This window comes from Sylvia atricapilla, chromosome 18 (genome assembly GCF_009819655.1).
Source record: "Sylvia atricapilla isolate bSylAtr1 chromosome 18, bSylAtr1.pri, whole genome shotgun sequence".
Taxonomy (NCBI): Eukaryota; Metazoa; Chordata; class Aves; order Passeriformes; family Sylviidae; genus Sylvia; species Sylvia atricapilla.
Window position 1 is genome coordinate 7,992,686 of NC_089157.1, and position 18,998 is coordinate 8,011,683.

Genomic DNA, 18,998 nt, shown 5'->3' on the forward strand with positions numbered 1-18,998 from the left:
GGCAGGGAGCAGGTGGGGTTGGAGGCAGCCACTCTGGCACAGAGCCAGCCCCAGTCATGGTGCCTCACTCCTGTCCCCATCCTCACCCAACCCTGCTTGGTGTTCACATTCAGCTATTTGTTCACTAATTTTTGCACCAAGCACCTGTATTATCCTCCACAGGATGGCACTGAGACAGTGACTATGCAGGTTCTCTGCCCACCAAGCCAATTTCAGCCCCTGTGTGGCTGGAGTGCAGCAGCAGTGCTGCCTCCAGACCCCCACAGAAAACGTGGGCTGGTGCCACCCCCCACTGCTGCTGGGACCCAGCTGCGCATCATTGCTAAGTCCTGAGAATGCACGAGCCTCATGATAGAAGGGACCCCTCCTCACACCTGATCACCCTCTCAGGCAGAGAGACTGGCACCTGGGCTCTCCCTGTCTCCATGCACTCTCATGCCTGGGCTGCCAACACCCAGCCATGGTCTGGCAGCAGCACTCACTATGGATGGCAGTGGCCAGGGAGCCACAGAGATCACAGGAGCCAGCAGGGATGGGGACACAGGCCATCAGGGATCCTGGCTCGTGGGGCTGCTGTGGCTCTAGGACAAGCTCAGCACCCCAGGCTGTGCCCCTGTGGGTCCATCATCCCCAGCTCCAGCCAGTGACGTGGGGCCTTGCCTGACATGGTGTCCGGGTGCTCCACAGACCACAGCTCACGAGGTGCCATAATTCCCTCCATCCCCCTAAGCCGGTTATGGGGCTCCTGAGTAGGATTTTGGCTCTTCCCACAAGGACCCATTATGGCAGCAGCCCCATGGCAGGGCTGGCTGTGTGGGGTGAGGGCAGCCAAGCCAGGGGGGATGGGATGGACAGCAGTGCCACCACAGGCACCACGGCATCACCCCCAGCCCCTGGGCTCCCCCTGGCACCAGCCAGAGCGTCGCGCTCCCCGACCAGTTCTGCTCCCAGGGCTCGCTGCTCTGCCTGTGCCTATTTTTATCCCTGGGAAAGTCGTGTTTCCTCCATCCATGCAGACCCACTTGCCATGTCGCAAGTGGCTGCTGGAGAAGCTCATTAATCAGTGCATGGGGCTCCAGATGCAGCTCGGGGAGGAGGACCTGCGATGGCCTTATTTAGCCAGTCCCAGGACAGAGAGAACTGTCCCCTGGGGCAGCTCTCACTGGGTGGGCTCTGTGAATAGGGACCTGTGTTGGGTGCCCAGTAGCCACCTGACCATTCCAGAATTCCTATTTTTGTCATCACCCCAGCCCCACCCCAGCAACACTATTGCCCCACCAGTACCCCTGTCCTAGTCCCTCTCCCATCCTACCTCAGGACCCCTGTCTCTTTCCTCCCGCACCCTCATGCCAGCATCCCTGTCCTTGTCCCCCTGCTAGCCTGATCCCACCATCCCTGTGTCCCTCCTCCAGCCCCACATCATCCCTACCTGTCCCACCCCGCCACCACCTATGTCCCAGTCTCACAGGAAGATCCTAATGCCTGTCCCTGGCCAAGCATCAGTCCCTGCCCTCGCTGGGAATGCTCCTCCAGGTCCTTGAGTCACAGTGACTTGATGTCAGCCCCTCTGCGCAGCCAGGGAGCAACTTTGGGGCAGAGGTGTCGCTATTTTTAGTTGCTGCAGTGGGATTTAGCAGCAGGGAGGCCTCTGCCCTGGACTCCCCCCATCTGGCAGCTGCTCCCCGGCCCTGGCCCCACTGTGGCCAAGCCGGGCAGACTGCACTGGGTGAGGGGTCCTGGCACGGGGGCCAGTCATGCTCCTCACCCCGGCACTGGTCTTCCTCCTCACCCTGCCCAGGCCCTTTGCCCCAGCTGCCTGTGGTGCTGCACAACCGTGGCACCGTGCCGGACCCCACTACCCACAGGATGAGGGGTCCTGCAACCCACAGACAGGGGGCTGTTTCCAGCAGAGACGTGGGCATGCAGAAATAGCCATGGACCAGCTCTCCCTGCTCTGGTGCCGGTGGGCAATGGCAGAGAGGGAGCAGTGTCTCTGTGTGGTGGAACAGCAAGCTCTGGGGTGGCCAGGACCACTGGCAGCACAAGCCCCTCCCCAGAGCTGGCACTTCCCAGCAGCAGTGCCTGCAGAGCCTTGAGTAGCAGCTCTACCAGCTGGACGTGCTGCAGCCCCTCTCAGTCTTGCCCTGGGTGCCAGAGGCAGCACTGCATAAGGGACCTGGCCCCATATCCTCACCACCTCCTCTCACTGTGCTGTGCCCAGCTGGCTCCCAGTGCCACATTCCCTGCCCTGGCACCTCATCCCCAGCTGGGGCCAGGCTTTGGGGAATCCCTCACCACAGCAAGTCCTAAGCAGTGGGTGGAGGGTGCCTGACCTGTGAGTTGGTGCCTCTGAGGGGCTGCAGTGCATGACAGCGGGTGTCCAGGGGACTTTTGCCCCACGCTGGTGTTGGACAATGCAGTATGTTCCTGTGTCATGGTTCTGTGGCTGCTGACTTTCATGGAGCCCAGGCTGCAAACATCCAGTACAGCTCCACTTGGAGCTATAGCCATGAAGAAGAGACCTTGTGCTGGGAGAGCAGGAACAAGGAGCCAACACTGGGATGGATGGCTGTGTTCCACACCACAGCTGGTAGCCCCAGTGCTGGGGACCAGAGGGGTCAGAAACAGGCACCGTCATCTGCCCTCAGAGTGGGACTGTTGCTGGCATCTGCATTTGCCTTTCCCAAGCCAGCAGTGCCACTCCTGCAGCCGCAGGGGCAAAGCAAGGATCCCCATTCCCCTTGACTGGTGCCCCTGTGGCCCCTAGCTGACCTGCAACTCAGGGCAGCTGCCCTTGGCCCCAGGATGGTCAGGAGGCAGGGACAGGGCAGATTGAGGACCTGGGTGCACTGCTGCCATGGCATTGCTCCAAGACATAGGAAATGAATGGGAAAAGGCCTGTGCTAGGATTTTGCTCCCCAGTGACGGGTGTGCAGCCTCCATGCTACCCTGCAGCAGCTCTGTACCCAGCATGGGCCCTCACTGGTGGCTGAGTGCCCAGCCCTGCCTAGAAAGAGACTCCTCATGCCATCGTGGTCAGTATCTCCTGGGGATTTTGCCACCCCAGCCCCTCTGGCTTTGCTGCCATTGCATGTGTGAGAGAAGGAGCTCCACACCTGGCATCACTGCGGCAAATAGTCATGTGGATCAGTGACTTGGTAAAGTCTCCATAGGACACTCATGGGCATCTGCAATGTGACCTGGGAGCGCGTTGGCACAGCCACAGCCCTGCACAAGTGCTGTGAGGCTGGTGCAGCCCCCCAGAGCCGGGTCCCACAGGACTCCTGCCTCCCTGGTGGGGTGCACAGCCCTGTACCCAGCACAGCCCTGTTGGCTTGGAGGCAGCTGTGGGGGCTGTGCGGCCTCTGGACACAGGGATTAGCCCCCCGTGCGCTAATGCGGTGCTTTCCACGGCTGGCTTGGCTTCCAGCTTGGAGCTACATGCCAGCACGGCAGGGGCTTGGGCACTTGGCAGGGGAGGGGACGGTGCTGGGCCAGAGCTGATGCAATGCCAGTGCCAGCCTGGCCCTGCAGATGCTGCTCCACTTTCCACCAGGACCACGGCAAGTGGGGCAGGGCTAGGGGAGATGGCCACAGCAGGGAGGCCCAGGAGGCTTGTCCTGCACTGTCCCTGCCCTGTGTCCATGCCGGAAGCTCAGGGATGTTTCCTACTCCCTTTCTCCATTCTTTTCTCGAGAACTAAGTACTAGGAACTTTGGCAGCAGAGGAGCAGCTGAGCAGCCCGGAACAGTCCTTGTGCTGCAAGGCTGTGACTTGTTTGCACAGAGCTACATGACTGTGGAAGCCCTGAGCAGCAGCACATGGAGAGAGCCGACATCACCAGACATTGGTGATGTTGGATTCTATGTCACGTTGGACCGAGAAAACCCAAACCAGCCCTGACACTGTTTTCATCAACAGCAGCATAGGATGCAAAGAGAACAAATACTCTTTGCATCCCCTCCACTACTGCCTGGTCACCACAAGGCACCTGCACAGCTGCCCTGTACCAAAGAGGCACCATGATACAGCCTGGCAGCAGCCAAATTACCTTGCTGCCCAGCTGGCTCTGCCAAGGGGATGCTGAGCCACACAGCACCTCATCCCTGGCTCAAGGAAAGGGGTGGTTTTGTTTGTCACGTTGCATGAAAACCTATGAAACACAGAAGGGAGGCACAAGAGGCACGGTGTGACACGTGTGGTCAGCATGTCACAGGGGAGCCACAGGGCTGGGAAAAGCCTAGTAAAAGGTCAGTGCAGACAGGCAAATGCGCACACTCCCCTGCACTGGGAGCTGCACAGCTGCCTACCCAACCAGCAGATTCTGCAGCCCCAGGTACAGCCAGCCACCAGCCCCAGCAAGGAAGGGGGTGCTGTGGGGCCACACATGCCCAGCCTTCCACTGGCACCTGCTGTGCACAGGCATGTGCACTCGACCCCAATGCTGGGGCAGATAAACCAGGACATGGGGATGCAGGACAAAGCAGGATGCAGTGGTGGAGCAAAAGGGGATGGAACTGAGCAGCCATCCCATCTCCCCTGTGTCTGGCTTCCCCTGCCTGTGTCCTTGCCTGGAGATGCTGTGCTCAGTGGCTGGTTTTAGCCCTGCGCTGCTTGCTGATCAGGGTTTGTGGTCACATTTTTTCATTAACTATTTTTAATCCACATTTTGCCTATTCTCCATTCAGCCTTTTCTCTTTTTCCCTCTCTAGGCAACAGAACATAAAAAACAAATGCACCACAGTGTGCAGAAAGGAGCAGGATTGGTGGGAAGCCACAGGAGCTGGCAGTTGGGGCAGCACTAACACGCTGACGAGGGGTCCTGCAGGCCCTAAATTTTCCTGCTGATGCACAGACAAAATTGCAGGGGCTATCAGTGAATTTGGTGTGGGTCAGGACACCCGCGGCAGGCGCTGCATTGGGCAGAGTGCTGTGCTGCGGGATGCACGGCCAGGGCTGAGCAGATGCTCCGTCCTCAGGCCATCCTGCGAGAGGGGCGCAGGCTGTCCCTGCTTCCCTTACCACCCCGAGGGGAGTGCAGTGCCGGGCAGAGGGGACCTGCAGCAGCTTTGGAGATGCACTTGCAGCCAGGAGGACGGCAAGGTCACATACCCGACATGTCCTGGTTAAACAAAGCCATTTACCAACACCGTGTTGACACAGCAGAGCTCGGGACAGAGTCACAAAGGGCACTCGCACCAGGCCCCCGTAATACCCAGAGAGCTTGGAGAGAGCTGGGAGCTGGCAAAGTGTCCCCTGCTTCGGCCCCTCGGCAGGAGACCTGTGGGCACTGCTGTGCCCACCGCAGGGAGACCACGCGCGTCCCACCCTGACTAAGGGCTGCTCCGGGAATTACTCCCAACGTGACGGAGTTCAGCTGGAATCGCTGGACGGGGGGCAGAGCCAAAGCCAGGGCAGAGCCCAGAGGTGCTGTGAGCCTGACGGCAGCGGTGGGACGGGAAGCGGGCACAGAAAGCCCAGCTGCGACCCCAGGCTCAGAACACCCGTCACCCGGGGGCTCATTTCCCCCGGGGCCGGCGCCCAGCATCGGGGCAGCTCTGGGAGCTGCTGGTCTGGGCTCTCCGGGGCTCAATTCGTGGCCTCGGGGTTGCGCAGTCGTCACTTGAATCTACATCCCCGCGACGGGACGTGCGACATCCAGAGCTCCGAGACCGCGGCTACGGGCGCTCCCTGCCCTCCTCCCTCCCTTCCCCGGTACCTGTCGGGGCTGGGCTCGCGGCGGCTCCCGAACGCATCTCGGGACCAGCGGGGACCAGGTCCGGCGCGCTCGGGGAAAACTTTAGCGGAGCCGCGACGGCAGCGGCAGTGGCTGCTCAGGGGGAGGGACCGGCTCTGGGGGAGGGACCACGGGCGCGGAGCCGCGTCCCGCCGCCCCGCTCCTCCCGCCGGCACGAGGGGGGCACAGCCCGGTGCCCCAGCCCCGCCCGAGTGCTTGGCGCTGCCCCCCGCATCACCGGCGCTCGTTCCCGGGAGCTGCGGGAGCGCCGCCGCTTGTGCCTGCCCCGCCCCGCTCCCGGGCACCGGCTCGGCGGCGGGGACGGGCGTGCGGCGGGGGCAGCTAGACCGCGCCAGCCCCGAGGGAGCGGGCCGGGGGTCCCGTTCCTCGGGAGGTGCCAGCTCGCCGCCCGCTCCTGCCGTGCCCCGAGGCTGCTCGGACCCTCAGGGACCCGGACGGATCTCGGCCGCGCCGCCGCCAGCCGCCTCGACACCCGCGCTCCGGCCGCCGCCGGCGGTGACGGGTCAGTGTTGGCCGCCGCTGTCCCGCTGCAGGTAAACACTGCCCAGAAAGCGACGCACCGCGACCGGCCGGCTGGGGCTGGAGAAGGACCCGGGGGAGCCCCCGGCTTAGGGGTGCCCTGTCCCGGCCTCCCGCCAGGAACACATTTAAACGTGCACGACGTGTTGGCCATGGCAGCACTGGTACAGCCAGCACGAACCCCGGTAGCCCACTCAGCCGAGCCCCGGATCCTCCAGAGCTGCCTCCCTCGGGGTCTCACTGTACTCGGCCGCCGCTGGCTGGAAGCCCCCGTGGGTGTGGGCAGGGGAGCCCAGGCACACGCGGGGGCCTGCGGGTGTCTTGCCATTGCCACGGGGGTTGTGCCCACGGCTACGCCCGTGGAAATGGCCCTGGCACCCTTCCAGGCCAGGATGGGGGCTCTGGGGGAGGACTAGCAGACCCCAGCCCTACCTGCTGGGGGGAGAGACGTGCCCTGGGGGAGTCCCTGCAGGCAGCTGCGGGGGCCCTGGTAGCGGGCAGCGTGGGACCAGGGAGCAGCCAGCACAGACACGGCCACAGGCTGCTGCCAGCCCCATGTTCTCTGCTGCTCAAGAGATAAGTAGTGCCCTCGCACTGCAGCTGTGGGCGCTACGCTCGCGGCTGTGTCTGGCACATGCTGTCCTGCCAGTGTGACTGCTGCAGTTCGGCTGCCACAAGGGATGTGGTGAGAGGGTACGTGCACACCGGCAGCGCAGGGCTGGTGCAGCTGGTGGGACCACAGCCCAGCTGGAATGTCCCTGCCACTGGCCATCAGGAGCTGAGCAGGGCTCTGTGCTGCTGGGGGGCCATGGGGCTCCATCGCTTTCCTGCTGCATGCTGGCCCTTTGCATGACACAGAGCAGCACCCGTCAGCCCCAGGAACAGTGCTGAAGGATGGGGGGGGTAAGGAAGCACAGCCTGCCAGGGCAGCCCCCAGCTACTCATGAGGAGAGGGGCCAGCTTCCTGAGCACTCACCTGCCCATGGCCTCTGCTGCGGCTGGGCATAAGCCCAGAGTGGTGGTGCCAGTTAGGATCATTAGGCCTTGTTAAGGTGACAAGCTTTCACTGCTCTGCTGTGCCAGTCTGCCTCTGTTCAGTGCCGGAGCCCAATTAGTGTCACATCCAGGAGGCAGCTCCCGCAGAGGTGACGGGCGCCCTTGGCACAGCCCTACCCTGGAGCTGCTGTCCAGCTGAGAGCGGGCACAGTTCGGCGCAGGCCTGGCTGTGGAGCCTGCACACAGCTCCCTCTGCACACAGGCCTGGGGTGCTGGGCACACCGTGGGGTGAAGACCCCCTGTGGGGCACAGTGCCGGGGGCAAGCCTTGCTACCCTCTCTCAGCTCTGGGGGGCTCAGCTCCCAGCCCATGCCCTCAGCCATGAAAACAGTGCAGCATCTCTCCCCTCCTAAGAGGACAGCAGGCCCTGTGCCACCTTCACTCTTTATTATACTTCAAGGTCTCAGATATTCCAGTTTTTTGATTCCTTGGCGCCAGCACACACAGGGGTACACAGAGTGGCCCCACACACTGGTCAGTGTGGGGTGAGGGGCTGTGAGGGGTGGGGGTCTGCCCAGCCCCAAGGTGAGTGAGGCTGCAGAGTGGTGGTGGGGGATGCCCTCACAGATCCAGTGTCGGGTACTGGGCCCCCAGGCAGGCATTACCAGGCCCTGCCAGAGCAAGGCCATGTTCCCCACCATCATTGGTATGAGGCACAATCCCTGAAGAGCCTGGCAGCCAGCAGTGCTGAGGAGTTTTGGCCAAGCAGAAGCAGAGGGTGGGAGGCCAGGAGCAGGGGAGGAGGTCCAAGTTGCGCTGGGGTTAGGGAGGAGCACGTAGGCTAAAGGCAGAGAGAGGACAGGCCTCACACACACTGCCCCACGCCCCAGCCCCACAGCTGTGGGGTCAGAAGCCCCCCCAGCCTCATGGGCTCTGTGTTGAGGTACAGAGCCAGGCATCTGATCTCCCTACTCCCTGAGATAGCACAGTTCTGCTTCTGGGGCAAGGACAGAACTCAGAGCCAGTAGAGAAGTGGGAAGACAGAACCCCCCCACCCCCCCAAAAACCCTGAGAAGCAGTAATGCAGAGGTGGAGATGCTGAGAATGGGAGTGAGAGGTTTGCAAGGGGAGGGTTGGCCACAGGTGTTGGCAAGGCACAGGAGTAGATTTGAGAGGAGGGAGAATGGCATTGGCCCCAGAGAGCAGAGAGGGGTTCTGGGATCTTGGGGGTGACCCACACGCTCACCCCCCCTGGGGTAAGGCAGGGTCTGGTCCCTCAGACTCAGGTGGTCACTTTGATCCCAAAATATTTGCGCAGCTGCTCCAGGAAGATAAAGGTGAGAACGGTCTGAGGAACGAGCCGGACAGCAGCAGGAACAAAGCCCTGAGACAGCAAGAAGGGGAACAGTCAGTGTGTGCTTGCCACTGGGTGTCCCAGCAGCCCAACCCTGGCAGCAGCATGAGTGGGCAGGTGTGGCTCAGCACTGGCTGGGCTGTGGAGCAGGTGCTGTCACACCACGACCACCACGGTGCACACAGGTGTCAGCACCATGTGCTAACCCCTCTGGTACTGCTCTTTGGGAGCTTGATGGGTGCAGCAGGGCCACAGCTGTGGTGCCTGGGCGCAGGCTGAGTCCCATTGAGGCCAGGGCTTGCAAAACCCTGGGCCAGGCTTGGGCCAGGCAGGCAAAGGCCTGATGCAGGAGGCAGCTGGGCTGCCACAGCAGAACCTGGAATGTCCCCTGCTCCAGGACTGTTCTGGACCACAACCTCTGCTCCCAGCTCAGCCCAGCTTGCCCCACCCCACGCACCCCCAGCTAGGTACCTTGTAGAAGGCAAGTGGCCCGAGCTTGGCAGTTTCCATGGCACAGTGGACGACACCCTGGAGTGAGAGGGTGAGAGATGAGGTGGGAGGGGCTGGGAGGCAAAAGCTGCCACATATGGCCCACAGAGATGGGAGGACGGGCAGCAGCAAGGTGGGCACGGTGGGTGACTCACCTTGTACTCTCCATGGGAGTTCATCATGCGGGTCTTGACCACATCCAGGGGCTGGCACAGGAATGTGGCACATATGCCCTGCAGAGAGTCAGCCAAGTCAGGAGACCTCTGTGCCAGCAACTGCTGTGGTCACTGGAGAGACTCAGAGCCACGCTGGGACCCGACCTCAGGCCAGCAGCCTCCTGGAGCCACTGTGCCAGACCCTGCTCCACCGAGCCCAGAGTGGCAGCTCTGGCAGCCCCAGCCTCTCTGAACCTGGACACTCTGAACCTGGGTGCAGGCAAACCCAGCCCCAGCTCTGCCCCCTGGACCCTAGCCCTACTCACAGCGATGAAGCTGGACAGGAAATGAGTGAAGATATTATCTGACAGCAATCCAGTTGCGAGAACCAGCTGCTTGGCCTGGTCATAACAGGAAAGCTGCAGAGACATGGTGAATCAGTGACATGTTCCCCCTTCCTTGTCACACCAGGGACATCCTAGTCCCTATCCCAGTCACTTACTGCCCAGCAGATCTGTCCTACCTGCCCAATAGTAACAAAGGCCCCACGAAGTGATGCCACTGATGCTCCTGAGAAGAGTTTCTTCACGCCCTCTGCGGACAGACAGATTTTGGATCAGTTCTCTGCCATCACTCACACTCCATTACCCCAGGAGCCTCCTTCCACGCCCAGTCTATGTCCCCAACGCCTCACAGCTCTGCGTGAAGCACACCATAGCAAACAGGCTGGAGCAGTAGGGAGTCCTTCAAAAAACAGCATGACCTCCTCCCTGCCTCTGCTCATCCTCTGTTCCACCTGCTTCACCCTCTTGTGCTTTTCTGTTGCAGTTTCCAGCAGGTCACCCTTTCCCACCAAGTATGTGCAGGCTGCCAGGCTCTGCCAGACTTTGCCCAGCCCCTGTCCCAGCCAGCCGATGCGAAGATGCCAGACCCTGTGCTCCCCTGGACTCTCCCAGCCCCAGGGACATCCCCCAGCCCCTCTCCCTGCCCCGGCTGAGAGAACTTCCAGGGTAAGCTCCGACCCGGCACCTGCTAGGACACCGGAGCAGGCTCACCCACACGGCTGGCACGGCCTCACCTTCCCGGAAGACACGGTACATGCCATCCAGGGCATGGGAATAACTGGAAGGAGCGAGAGGGGAAGAGGTCAGGGCCTGAGGCTCCGAAGCACGGCGGCAGCCCCGCCGCTCCCCCCGGGCACCGGCGGCTCCGGCCCAGACCCCCCGGCCCCGGTGCGGTGCTCGGGCCGTGCCGCCGGTGCGGTGCTGCCCCCCCGCGGCCACCCGGCCCCCGGGAGCGCCGATCCCTTCCCACGGCACCCGCGGCCCCTCCGGCCTCCCACCCCTCCGCCTCTCGCCCTGGCCCCGCACTCACTTGCGCCGCTGAGCCGGCGGCTGCTTCATGTCGTTCTGCATCCTAGAAGGCAGAGCACTGCAGGTGAGGGGCAGCCCGTACCCCACTGTCCCCTGCAGCACTGGGGACCCCAGCACAGGGCAGTGGAATTGCGTTGCCCGTTTACAAAAGGCCAATAAAGTTGCCTTTATTCCCACTCCCCCTGAGGGTCACACGTGGCTAGGTGCTGTCACCAAAAGGCAGAACAGTTCTGGCCATCCTGAGCACAGAGCTCCTGGCTCATGACCACGGGGCAGGCTGGCCAGGAGAGATGTTGAGAGCACCCCAGCACTACCCACCACCCCAAATGCTGTCATGCACGGGTCAAAATCCCCGGTCATGCAGACCGAACTGACCTGACGTTCACCATGTCTGCCGGCGTCCCTATAAACCCGCCAGTGAAACCTGTGGCCAAAGAGTTGGGTCAGGGGCTTATTCATCCTGAGGGAGCCAGGGCCAAGGGCACCACTGCCTGGCTCACCTCCTGCTGCAGCCACCAGCACTTTCTGGTAGAAGGGGGGAGGCCCCTGCTTGCCCTGGCCCATGTGTTTTTTGGCGGTCTCATAGATGCCGAAGCGAGTCAAGGAATATGTCATCTGGATGAGAGGAAAATGAGTGGCCGTGCCCCTGGCACAGGGCAGCTCGTCACCTGCAGCACACGCTGCAGGAGCTCCAGGCACTCACCTGCCGACACAGTGAGGCGCTGAGCCCGTTGTAGAGAGCCAGGAAGCCGTCAGTGCGGATCACGTGCATCGCCATCCCCATCATCCGCATCTTCACCTCCTGCTGCGTCTGCAGGTGGACCTGGGGCAGAGTGCAGCAGTGTCAGCCCAGCGCCGGGCTGGGCAGAGATAGAAGCACACTGAACAAGTGTGGATTTGAGCATGTGTCAGGTTAACAGCACTTGCACAGGAGCTAACAGCTTCAGACAGCCCACACCAGACTGGCCCAGCCTGGCACAGGAGGGGTGGAGGCAGTGAGGGAGAGAGGAGTGCTCAGGCCCTGCCCTCAACCATCGGCCTCAAGGTGAAGGGTGGCGCCTGCTCTCCCTGGCCACCTCAGGGTGGAAGGTGTGTATGTGTGTACATCCAGCAACAGATGAGTGGGCGAGTGCCCAGTGTGGGTTTGCAGCTGGTGAAATCACAGCCATGCAACACAGCAGCCTCCAGAGCCACTTCCCCTCCTTCCCAGTGCAGGAATCACATAGGCAGGAAGAGAACCCCACAGCCAGCCAGGCGCTCCCCTTCCTGCCTGTAGCAGCCCAATGCTTCCCACCATCACCAGGGGCAACGGCAGCAAGCACAGAAGCTGGCTGGGACAGGGGAACTGTGTCGGCTGGTGCTGGAGCATGCTCTGACCACATGTGGGTCAAAGGCCCCAGGAGATAAGGAGAGCAAAGGGCTGCTGTCAGGGGATAGGGCCCAGCTCCCACTACAGAAGTTGTGGCACAGCCGGGTCGTGGGACACACTGCAGGATGCCGGGAACAGTCACTGTCTCCCATATGGGGCAGCAGCAGGGGTGCAGGGGCCTGCTTGCAATCCCCACAGGTGGATTTTAGACGTCAGGGACCAGGGCTTATGGCTGTTCACAGGCTGGGGCAGATTAAGTGGGCAGGGCAGGCAGAGCCATGCAGGGATACGGTCCACTCCCTGCAGTCCCAGATCTGCCGGAAGGGCAGGCAGGAAGGCAGGCATGGGATGGGATAGCCAGGTTGTGGTCACTGCAGGGCCAGAAGACCATGGGTGGCCAGGGGCTGCACAGAGTTGGCCTAAGGGCACAAGTATTCTGCAGGCAGGTTGGCCAGGGCCCCTCACTTGGGGCCAAGGTCCAAGTGATGAAGTGGTGTGATGAAGTGCCCTTCGTCCCCTGCCCTGAAAGCGCCTGAGGCCCCACGTGCCTCCCCAGGCCTGGCACCAGCCTCTGCTGTGGGAGAACTCGTGGCCAAAGACAGGTCTGTATTCAATAATCTGGTGTGAACTCTCTAGCAAAAACAGCTGGCTAGGATGTGCTGCTCAAAACCACAGGAATGCAGGGGCTGCACATCCACACAGGACAGCATGAGGATGCAGCCCAAACGTCACAGCCATCACACTGGCTCAGAGACAGACCTAGAGGCAGGTGCCAGACTAATTCCCTTTCTTAGCACCTTGCCAGGGCACCCCGCACAAGCTCCCACGGGCTGGCAGCCACCTCCACTGGGCAGACAGGGCCAGTTGGACAAGGCAGCACGCCGAGCGCTGGGGAGGTGGCATTGCCCTGCCAGAGCTGGCTCCTCTCCTGGGCCTGTGCCTGGAACATCTTCCTCTCCCTCCACGCCATGGGGTGGGAAGGGGCTGTCTGTCCCAGCCTCACCCACAGGCATGGCCCTGGGAAGGGGAGGCCTTGTCCTGGGCTGCCTCTTCCCTCCCCCTCCGCAGCCTGCTCCGCTGCCAGGCTCGTCGCCACTTGGCTGGCGTACAAGGCTCTGGGCAGCGCTGGCATTTGCCCCATCCGTGGGTGCTGGCAGCACAGGGCTGCGCGCGGCGCCCTTTGTGCGGGAGCAGGCATGCCAGGTCATCTGTGGCGCCTAGGTGACATCTTGGCCGGAGGGCTCAGAGCCCAGTGGGCCAGTGTCCAACACTGCCGGCCCCAGAGGAACTGCCATATCCAGGCAGGGATGGCCAAGGCACCCTCCTCAGCTCCTAGGGCTGGCACCCCGAGCTCCCTGGGCCCCTCAGCCACACATCTACCCGTGCCCCTGGGCTGCGTCTTGTGACCCCTCAGCTATGTCCCTGCACAGCCACGAATCAGCTCCTCAGAACTGACCCCCACCAGCTGTTTCCCCACACCTCTACAGCTATTCTGCAGCTCCCTTGGTTGCTCTGGGACCCTCACAGCCATTCCCTATCCCTGCACAGCTGTTCCAGGACACTCAGACTTGCTTCCCAGAACCCCAGATCAGCTCTTCATCCCCTCAAAGTTGCTCCAGGATGCTCACAGCCACCCACTCCCCTTCTCAGGCAGCCTTTCCCCAGTACCTCAGAGCCAGTCCTCCAGCTGCTCCGGGATCTTCAGAGCAGCTCCTCACCCCTCGCAGCCACTCCAGGACTCTCATAGGCACTCTGAGTCCCCCCCCCTAAGCCATTCCCTATCCCCTCAAAGCTGCTCTGGGACCTTACAGCCAGGTCCCTGACAACCGGTCCCGCAGCCACTCCGGGACCCTCAGATCCGCCCCCGTCCCCTCTCAGCCTCCCAGTCCTCTACAGCCGCTCCCGGGACACTCGGAGCGTCTCCCCATCCCTTTATAGCCACTTCCAATCCCCCAAACCCGCTCCAGGACCCTCGGATCTACTCTCCGTTCCATCGCAGACTCTCCAGGACCCCTACAGCCAGTCCCAGCTCCCCCTAACCTCCTCCCCATCCTCTCACACCCTCTCCGGGACCCTCATGACCACTACCAGCCCCCTAACCGACCCCCCAACCCCTCACCGCTACCGGCCTCCACAACCGTCCCCCCAAGCCCTCACCACTACCGGTCCCCCATAACCGTCTCCCCATCCCCTCACAGCCCCCCCAAACCACCGCAGCCATTCACAGCTCCTCAGACTCGCCCTCCATGCCCCTAAACGGCCTCCCCCCCGCCGGCAGAGCCGCCCCTCGGCGTGTCCCCTCCTCACCTTCAGCAGATCCAAGGGGTGGGTGCAGCAGGCGGCCCCGGACGACGCGAGGCCGCCGAAGTACCAGCGAGAAACGCGCTGCTCCGCCATGGGCGCCGCTTCTGCCAGAAGCCACGCCCTCACCGGGACAAGGCCACGCCCCCACCCGTTAAGCCACGCCCTCTCCCGGTACCGGAAGGGAGTGGGGCGGGCTCGGGGCTCGCATCTCCGAGTCCGCGGCGAACGCGGCAATCGCAGGCTCCGGAATCCTCGTTCCCGCCCCACACACGTCCCCATGCCCAGCCCCGGGAAGTGGCTCTTCCCATTAATAATTAACAGAGATTAATTAATAGGGAGGTGAAGCCGTCAGCAAACGCAGCGTGAAGAGGTGGGACAGGCACAGGTACAAACGGCAGCGTTACTAGCGTGCACACACTGAGCGCAGGGATAATCAGCGGCTCCAGAATACTTTCCCACCCTGCACACATGTCCACAACCTGTGGAAGTGCGTTCTTCTCGTTAACAATCAACAGAGAGGTGAGACCATCAGCAAAAGGCAGTGTAAGGAGGTGGGTGGTGTGCTGGTACAAACTTCCAGTACCTGAAGGGAGCCTACAAGAAAGATGGAGAGAGACTATTTACAAGAACATGTAGTGACAGGACAAGGGGGAATGGCTTCAAACTCAGAGTACATTTAGATTGGATACTAGGATGAAATTTTTGGCTGTGAGGGTGGTGCGGCCCCGGCACAGGCTGCCCAGAGAAGCTGTGGCTGCCCCATCGCTGGAAGAGTTCAAGGCCAGGCTGGATGGTGCTTGGAGCAACCTTGCCTAGTGGAAGGTGTCCCTGCCCATAGCAGGGCTGGAATGAGATGACCTTTCAAGGTAATTTCCACCCTAAACCATTCCGATTCTATGAAACGGGGAGCAGGGGGATAATTGGCACTTGAGAAAGATGCATCATTTTACAGGGTTTTTTTTTGATATTTATAAGATAGAGTTCATGGTGATGGCAGGAAGCAGCAGCTCTGCCAAACCACACAACATTCTTCAGGAGAGTACTCCCACTGTGCCACATGCACTCAGAAAAGTCCGGAGCCCAGCTTGGGCAGCAGCTGTAGCACCAGTCTCTCCACGGTGAGACTACTCCAGAACAACAGTCCCTCCTGCTGCCTCTAGTGCTGCTTTGATCTTCTCTGCTTCCTCCTTGGAGGCGTTCGCCTTGATCTCCTGCGGAAGGGACTCCACCAGCTTCTTTGCCTGCGAGAGGGACAAAGTACGAGGCTTGTAAACTGGCTTTCACTAACTGGATTATTGGATTTAGAGCCATGATCCTGACCTCTGCTTAAGCCAACTGTGGAAACTCACGGACCAGCACAAACCCTGAGACTTTCACTTGAACTACAGCACATCCCACCAGAAGGCAGCTAAACCTGACCGCAGGCGATGACAACATCTGCTGGGAAACCTTTTCCTGCAATTCACTGCTTTTCAATTCTTCCACCAGGTGCACGGTGTTCCCAGATGTGCACCCCAGCCTGCACAGGTGTGGGTGCAGGCAGAGCCCCAGGCAGTGACCTGCTGAGGCAGCATCCGCCTGGCACTGGGCTGGCTCTGCACCGTGACAATGTTTTGGTTCACATACTTGTACCAGCAGGAGGGGAGGCCAGTGCAGGGTTTGGACACAGCTGCACTGGCTAAAACAGAGCTCCGGCACGGACTACTTAACAATGCAGTGTTTTGACATTTTTAGGGACTTTTAAAGCAAAACTATTGGTATTAAGCAGCACTGCAATACTTAAGGCATGCTGAAAAAACTGTTTAATTTAAAGAATTTACTGCAGTGCTGCTATAGAGAAGGAAGGGAGCCCAGGGGGGACAAGCCCCTGCTGCTCTTACACACAGCAGCTCTCTGCCACAGTACTTTGGGGGTTTAGCACCCACGGGACTGGCCACTGTGCTGGCAGAAAGGTTTTGTCCCTTTGATTCCTGCTGGGTTCAATGTCTACATATCTGTGGTAGCAGACAAATGTTTTTTTTTGCTGGGGTTAGAAGGCACAGATGTGTGGGCAGTGTTCAGTGGGGCAGAAACGCCCTTGCTCACAAGGACTGGATTTGGACAGGAGCTTGTTCAGGCTCACTGCGGTGATGACAGGCAACACAACATAGGTTGTTAATTTCTGAACCCTGCTCAGCAAGGTGTGACTCCATTCTAAAGAGGCCCCTGTCAAGAGAAGCAGCTGCTCCTGATGTTCAGTGGGAAGAAGAGGAGAGCACAAGCCAAGTGTGACCCATGGGAGCAGCAGCCATGAGGCAGAGGCAGCGTGCTCCCAACCCAGCTAGAGCCCAGGGCTGGTGGTGACAGAGGGCAAGCATCTGCTGGGCAGCTCCCAATGAGCTTCCTGAGGTGCAGCCAGCCTTGGTCTGGTGTGTGCTGATCACACACTTGCTGATCACACAGCTGTTGGCACAGGACTGGTGTCTGGGTCCCAATAGTGCCCAGGGCAATTACTATATGTGCTTCCCTCCATACCACAGGGCATTGGCAGATCCCCCTGCAAACCTTTTAAGAAACACCTTGACATGATGGCAGTAAAATTTACAATAAATGGGCTTTGGCTCCACTTTGAAAACAATCTCTGCAGGTAGAACCTCCACAACTGTTTGTGTTGTGTGTGTGTTTCACCTGAAGAGCCAGGCCTGGGTACATCACACTTGAATCTGCCTGCAATAACTGGCATCTAGGAACAGCTCATCCAGCAGGTGCCACGTGCAAAGTCAAGCTCACTTAGCATTGGCTCTCCAGTCAATTATCTGCTGATTGTTTCCATTACAGGGTTTGGTATTTTCATGTTTGCTTGGGACTGATAATAGATTAACAACTTCCAGAGGAACCCTTCTGACAGTCAGGTATTTATCCCCATGGGACAGCCAAACTTGTACCTGTGCCACTGACTTTCTCTGCTGGCTTTGCAATGCAGCAATAAGAACGGGCTAGAAGATTATCTGCAAACACTTCTGCTCTCCTGGGCTACAACAGGAGCAGACACTGCAATGCTCAACATTGCAGCTGGAATATTGGAAAGTGCTACTATTGACCCCAAGATATGAAAGCATCACCCTGTGGAGAAGTGCAGCACATTACATGCTTCAGAAGTAGCAGCTTCATCATCCAACATGCTGAGCCCACATCCCAGGTCAAGGGTCTGAGCTCGGACACTACCCAGGGCTGAGGCTCATCTCCTCCAAGGAAAGAAACAGCACCACCTATAAAATGAAGGGCCCTAAAAAGAGCTGGATTTCAAGATATGTGAATTAGAGATGAGGAGATGCTGGCTACTTCTGAGCTCTGCAAGAAAGCTCACAGCAGCTCTCAGGTTTGGAGAAGCTGAGGCTGTCACAGACATCTTTGACTCCTTTCCTCTTAGCCTCCTCCTTTATCTCTCTACTTCTGACAAGGGAAAATGCCAGACAAATGCACAAATTCCGTTCCCCACATCTCTGCATCGAGATGCACACAGGCAGACTGTGCTTCTGAATGCACGAATCCAGGCTCCCTTTGAACACAGAGCCGAGGCTGCTGGACCTGGGGGCAACACACCAGAGCCTGGGGCAGCACCTCCTCACCTGCACGAGGTTCACTCCTGGCACGAAGTTCTTCACCTCCTTGATCAGCTTCACCTTGTCAGTGGCCTTCATCTCCGTCAGCCGGACGGTGAAATGAGTTTTCTCTTTCTTGAGCGGGACCACCTCCTCCTCCTCCTGGAAGCAGCCGGAGGGCGGTGAAGACCCGCGGCCGAGCCCACCGGCCTCGCCCGCCCCCGCGCGTGTGGGCCCTGGGGCCCCGCTCCCGCCCCTCCCGGAGCGCCCGGTACCTGCGGAGCCGCCTGGGCGGGCAGGAGGGAGGCGGCGGCCGCCGCGGGCATCACCCCCACGTCCGGGATCTTCAGCGTCTCCTGCGGGAAGAGCAGCGGCACCAGCGGCCGGTCAGGCGGCGCACGCGGCCGATCCGGGATGAGCCGGGCCGGGATGAGCCGGGCCGGGATAAGCCGGGTCAGACCGGGTAGGCTCCGCACCCACCTTGAGCAGCGCGTTGAGATCGGCCACTTCGAGCAGCGTCAGCCCCGCGATGTCCCGCACCAGCTGCCGCACCTTGGGCGAATACTCCTTGGCGGCCGTGTCCAGCGGCGCCCCGGCCAGCGCCTCTGAGCGCCGCGCGGGGCCGGTGCCGAGGGCTCGCAGCCCGGCGGGGACCCCGCGGAGCGCGGGGCGCGGCGGCAGCCGGCGCGGCGGCAGCGGGAGCAGCGCCCGGCGGGCGGCGGGCAGCGCGGCGGGCAGCATGGCGGCCCGAGGACACCGGACGCTCCGCCCCGCGCCCTCCCGGCGGGCCCCGCGCGGCCGCCCCGTGCCCACGGAGAGCCAATAGCGACCGAGGGGGAGCAGAGCAAGGCACGATGGGAGATGTAGGCAAAACTGCGTCAATGGAAAAGCAAAATCAATCATATAAATCCATTACTATTTATCATTTCTAAATAAGAGTAGTAAAAAGCTTCATGTCCGAAGGAACAGATATTACTTCCTCTCCGGAATGTTTGGAAGGAGAATTGGTTATATTTCTACACCGTGGTTAATGGTAAAATTGAAGCATAATGAATGCAAATGAAAAGAAACAAAAAGTCTGAAAGTCTTGTCATTTTATC

The 18,998-nt window shown here is 60.5% G+C and overlaps 2 protein-coding genes across 2 annotated transcripts; both read right to left on the reverse strand.

The window, feature by feature from the left end:
- Window positions 1–8,405: 8,405 nt before the first annotated feature.
- On the reverse strand, window positions 8,406–14,616 carry SLC25A10 (solute carrier family 25 member 10). The gene is made up of 11 exons (XM_066332241.1): window positions 14,321–14,616; window positions 11,348–11,467; window positions 11,145–11,259; window positions 11,020–11,068; window positions 10,646–10,687; window positions 10,350–10,393; window positions 9,795–9,865; window positions 9,598–9,690; window positions 9,272–9,349; window positions 9,099–9,155; window positions 8,406–8,657 (listed from the first exon to the last, which is right to left on the reverse strand). The coding sequence occupies exons 1-11, from the start codon at window positions 14,594–14,596 to the stop codon at window positions 8,556–8,558; spliced, it is 1,047 nt and encodes a 348-aa protein (XP_066188338.1). The 5' UTR covers window positions 14,597–14,616; the 3' UTR covers window positions 8,406–8,555.
- A 642-nt stretch (window positions 14,617–15,258) lies between these two features.
- MRPL12 (mitochondrial ribosomal protein L12) lies at window positions 15,259–18,908 on the reverse strand. Its single transcript, XM_066332246.1, has 4 exons — window positions 18,379–18,908; window positions 18,174–18,254; window positions 17,926–18,060; window positions 15,259–15,558 (listed from the first exon to the last, which is right to left on the reverse strand). Exons 1-4 carry the CDS (start codon window positions 18,799–18,801, stop codon window positions 15,442–15,444), a joined length of 756 nt encoding a protein of 251 aa, XP_066188343.1. The 5' UTR covers window positions 18,802–18,908; the 3' UTR covers window positions 15,259–15,441.
- Between the last annotated feature and the right edge of the window lie 90 nt (window positions 18,909–18,998).

Excerpts from the sequence above, each read along its gene's own strand:
- MRPL12 (XM_066332246.1), bottom strand. The coding sequence starts at position 18,801 with ATGATTGATTTTGCTTTTCCATTGACGCAGTTTTGCCTACATCTCCCA. Across the intron at positions 18,061-18,173 it reads CCGCCCAGGCGGCTCCGCAG|GAGGAGGAGGAGGTGGTCCC; the intron begins GTACCGGGCGCT and ends GGCTGCTTCCAG. Across the intron at positions 15,559-17,925 it reads CAGGAGTGAACCTCGTGCAG|GCAAAGAAGCTGGTGGAGTC; the intron begins GTGAGGAGGTGC and ends TCCCTCTCGCAG.
- SLC25A10 (XM_066332241.1), bottom strand. The coding sequence starts at position 14,596 with ATGGGGACGTGTGTGGGGCGGGAACGAGGATTCCGGAGCCTGCGATTG. Across the intron at positions 11,468-14,320 it reads ACCCCTTGGATCTGCTGAAG|GTCCACCTGCAGACGCAGCA; the intron begins GTGAGGAGGGGA and ends ACTCTGCCCCAG. Across the intron at positions 8,658-9,098 it reads GGCCACTTGCCTTCTACAAG|GGCTTTGTTCCTGCTGCTGT; the intron begins GTACCTAGCTGG and ends TTGCTGTCTCAG.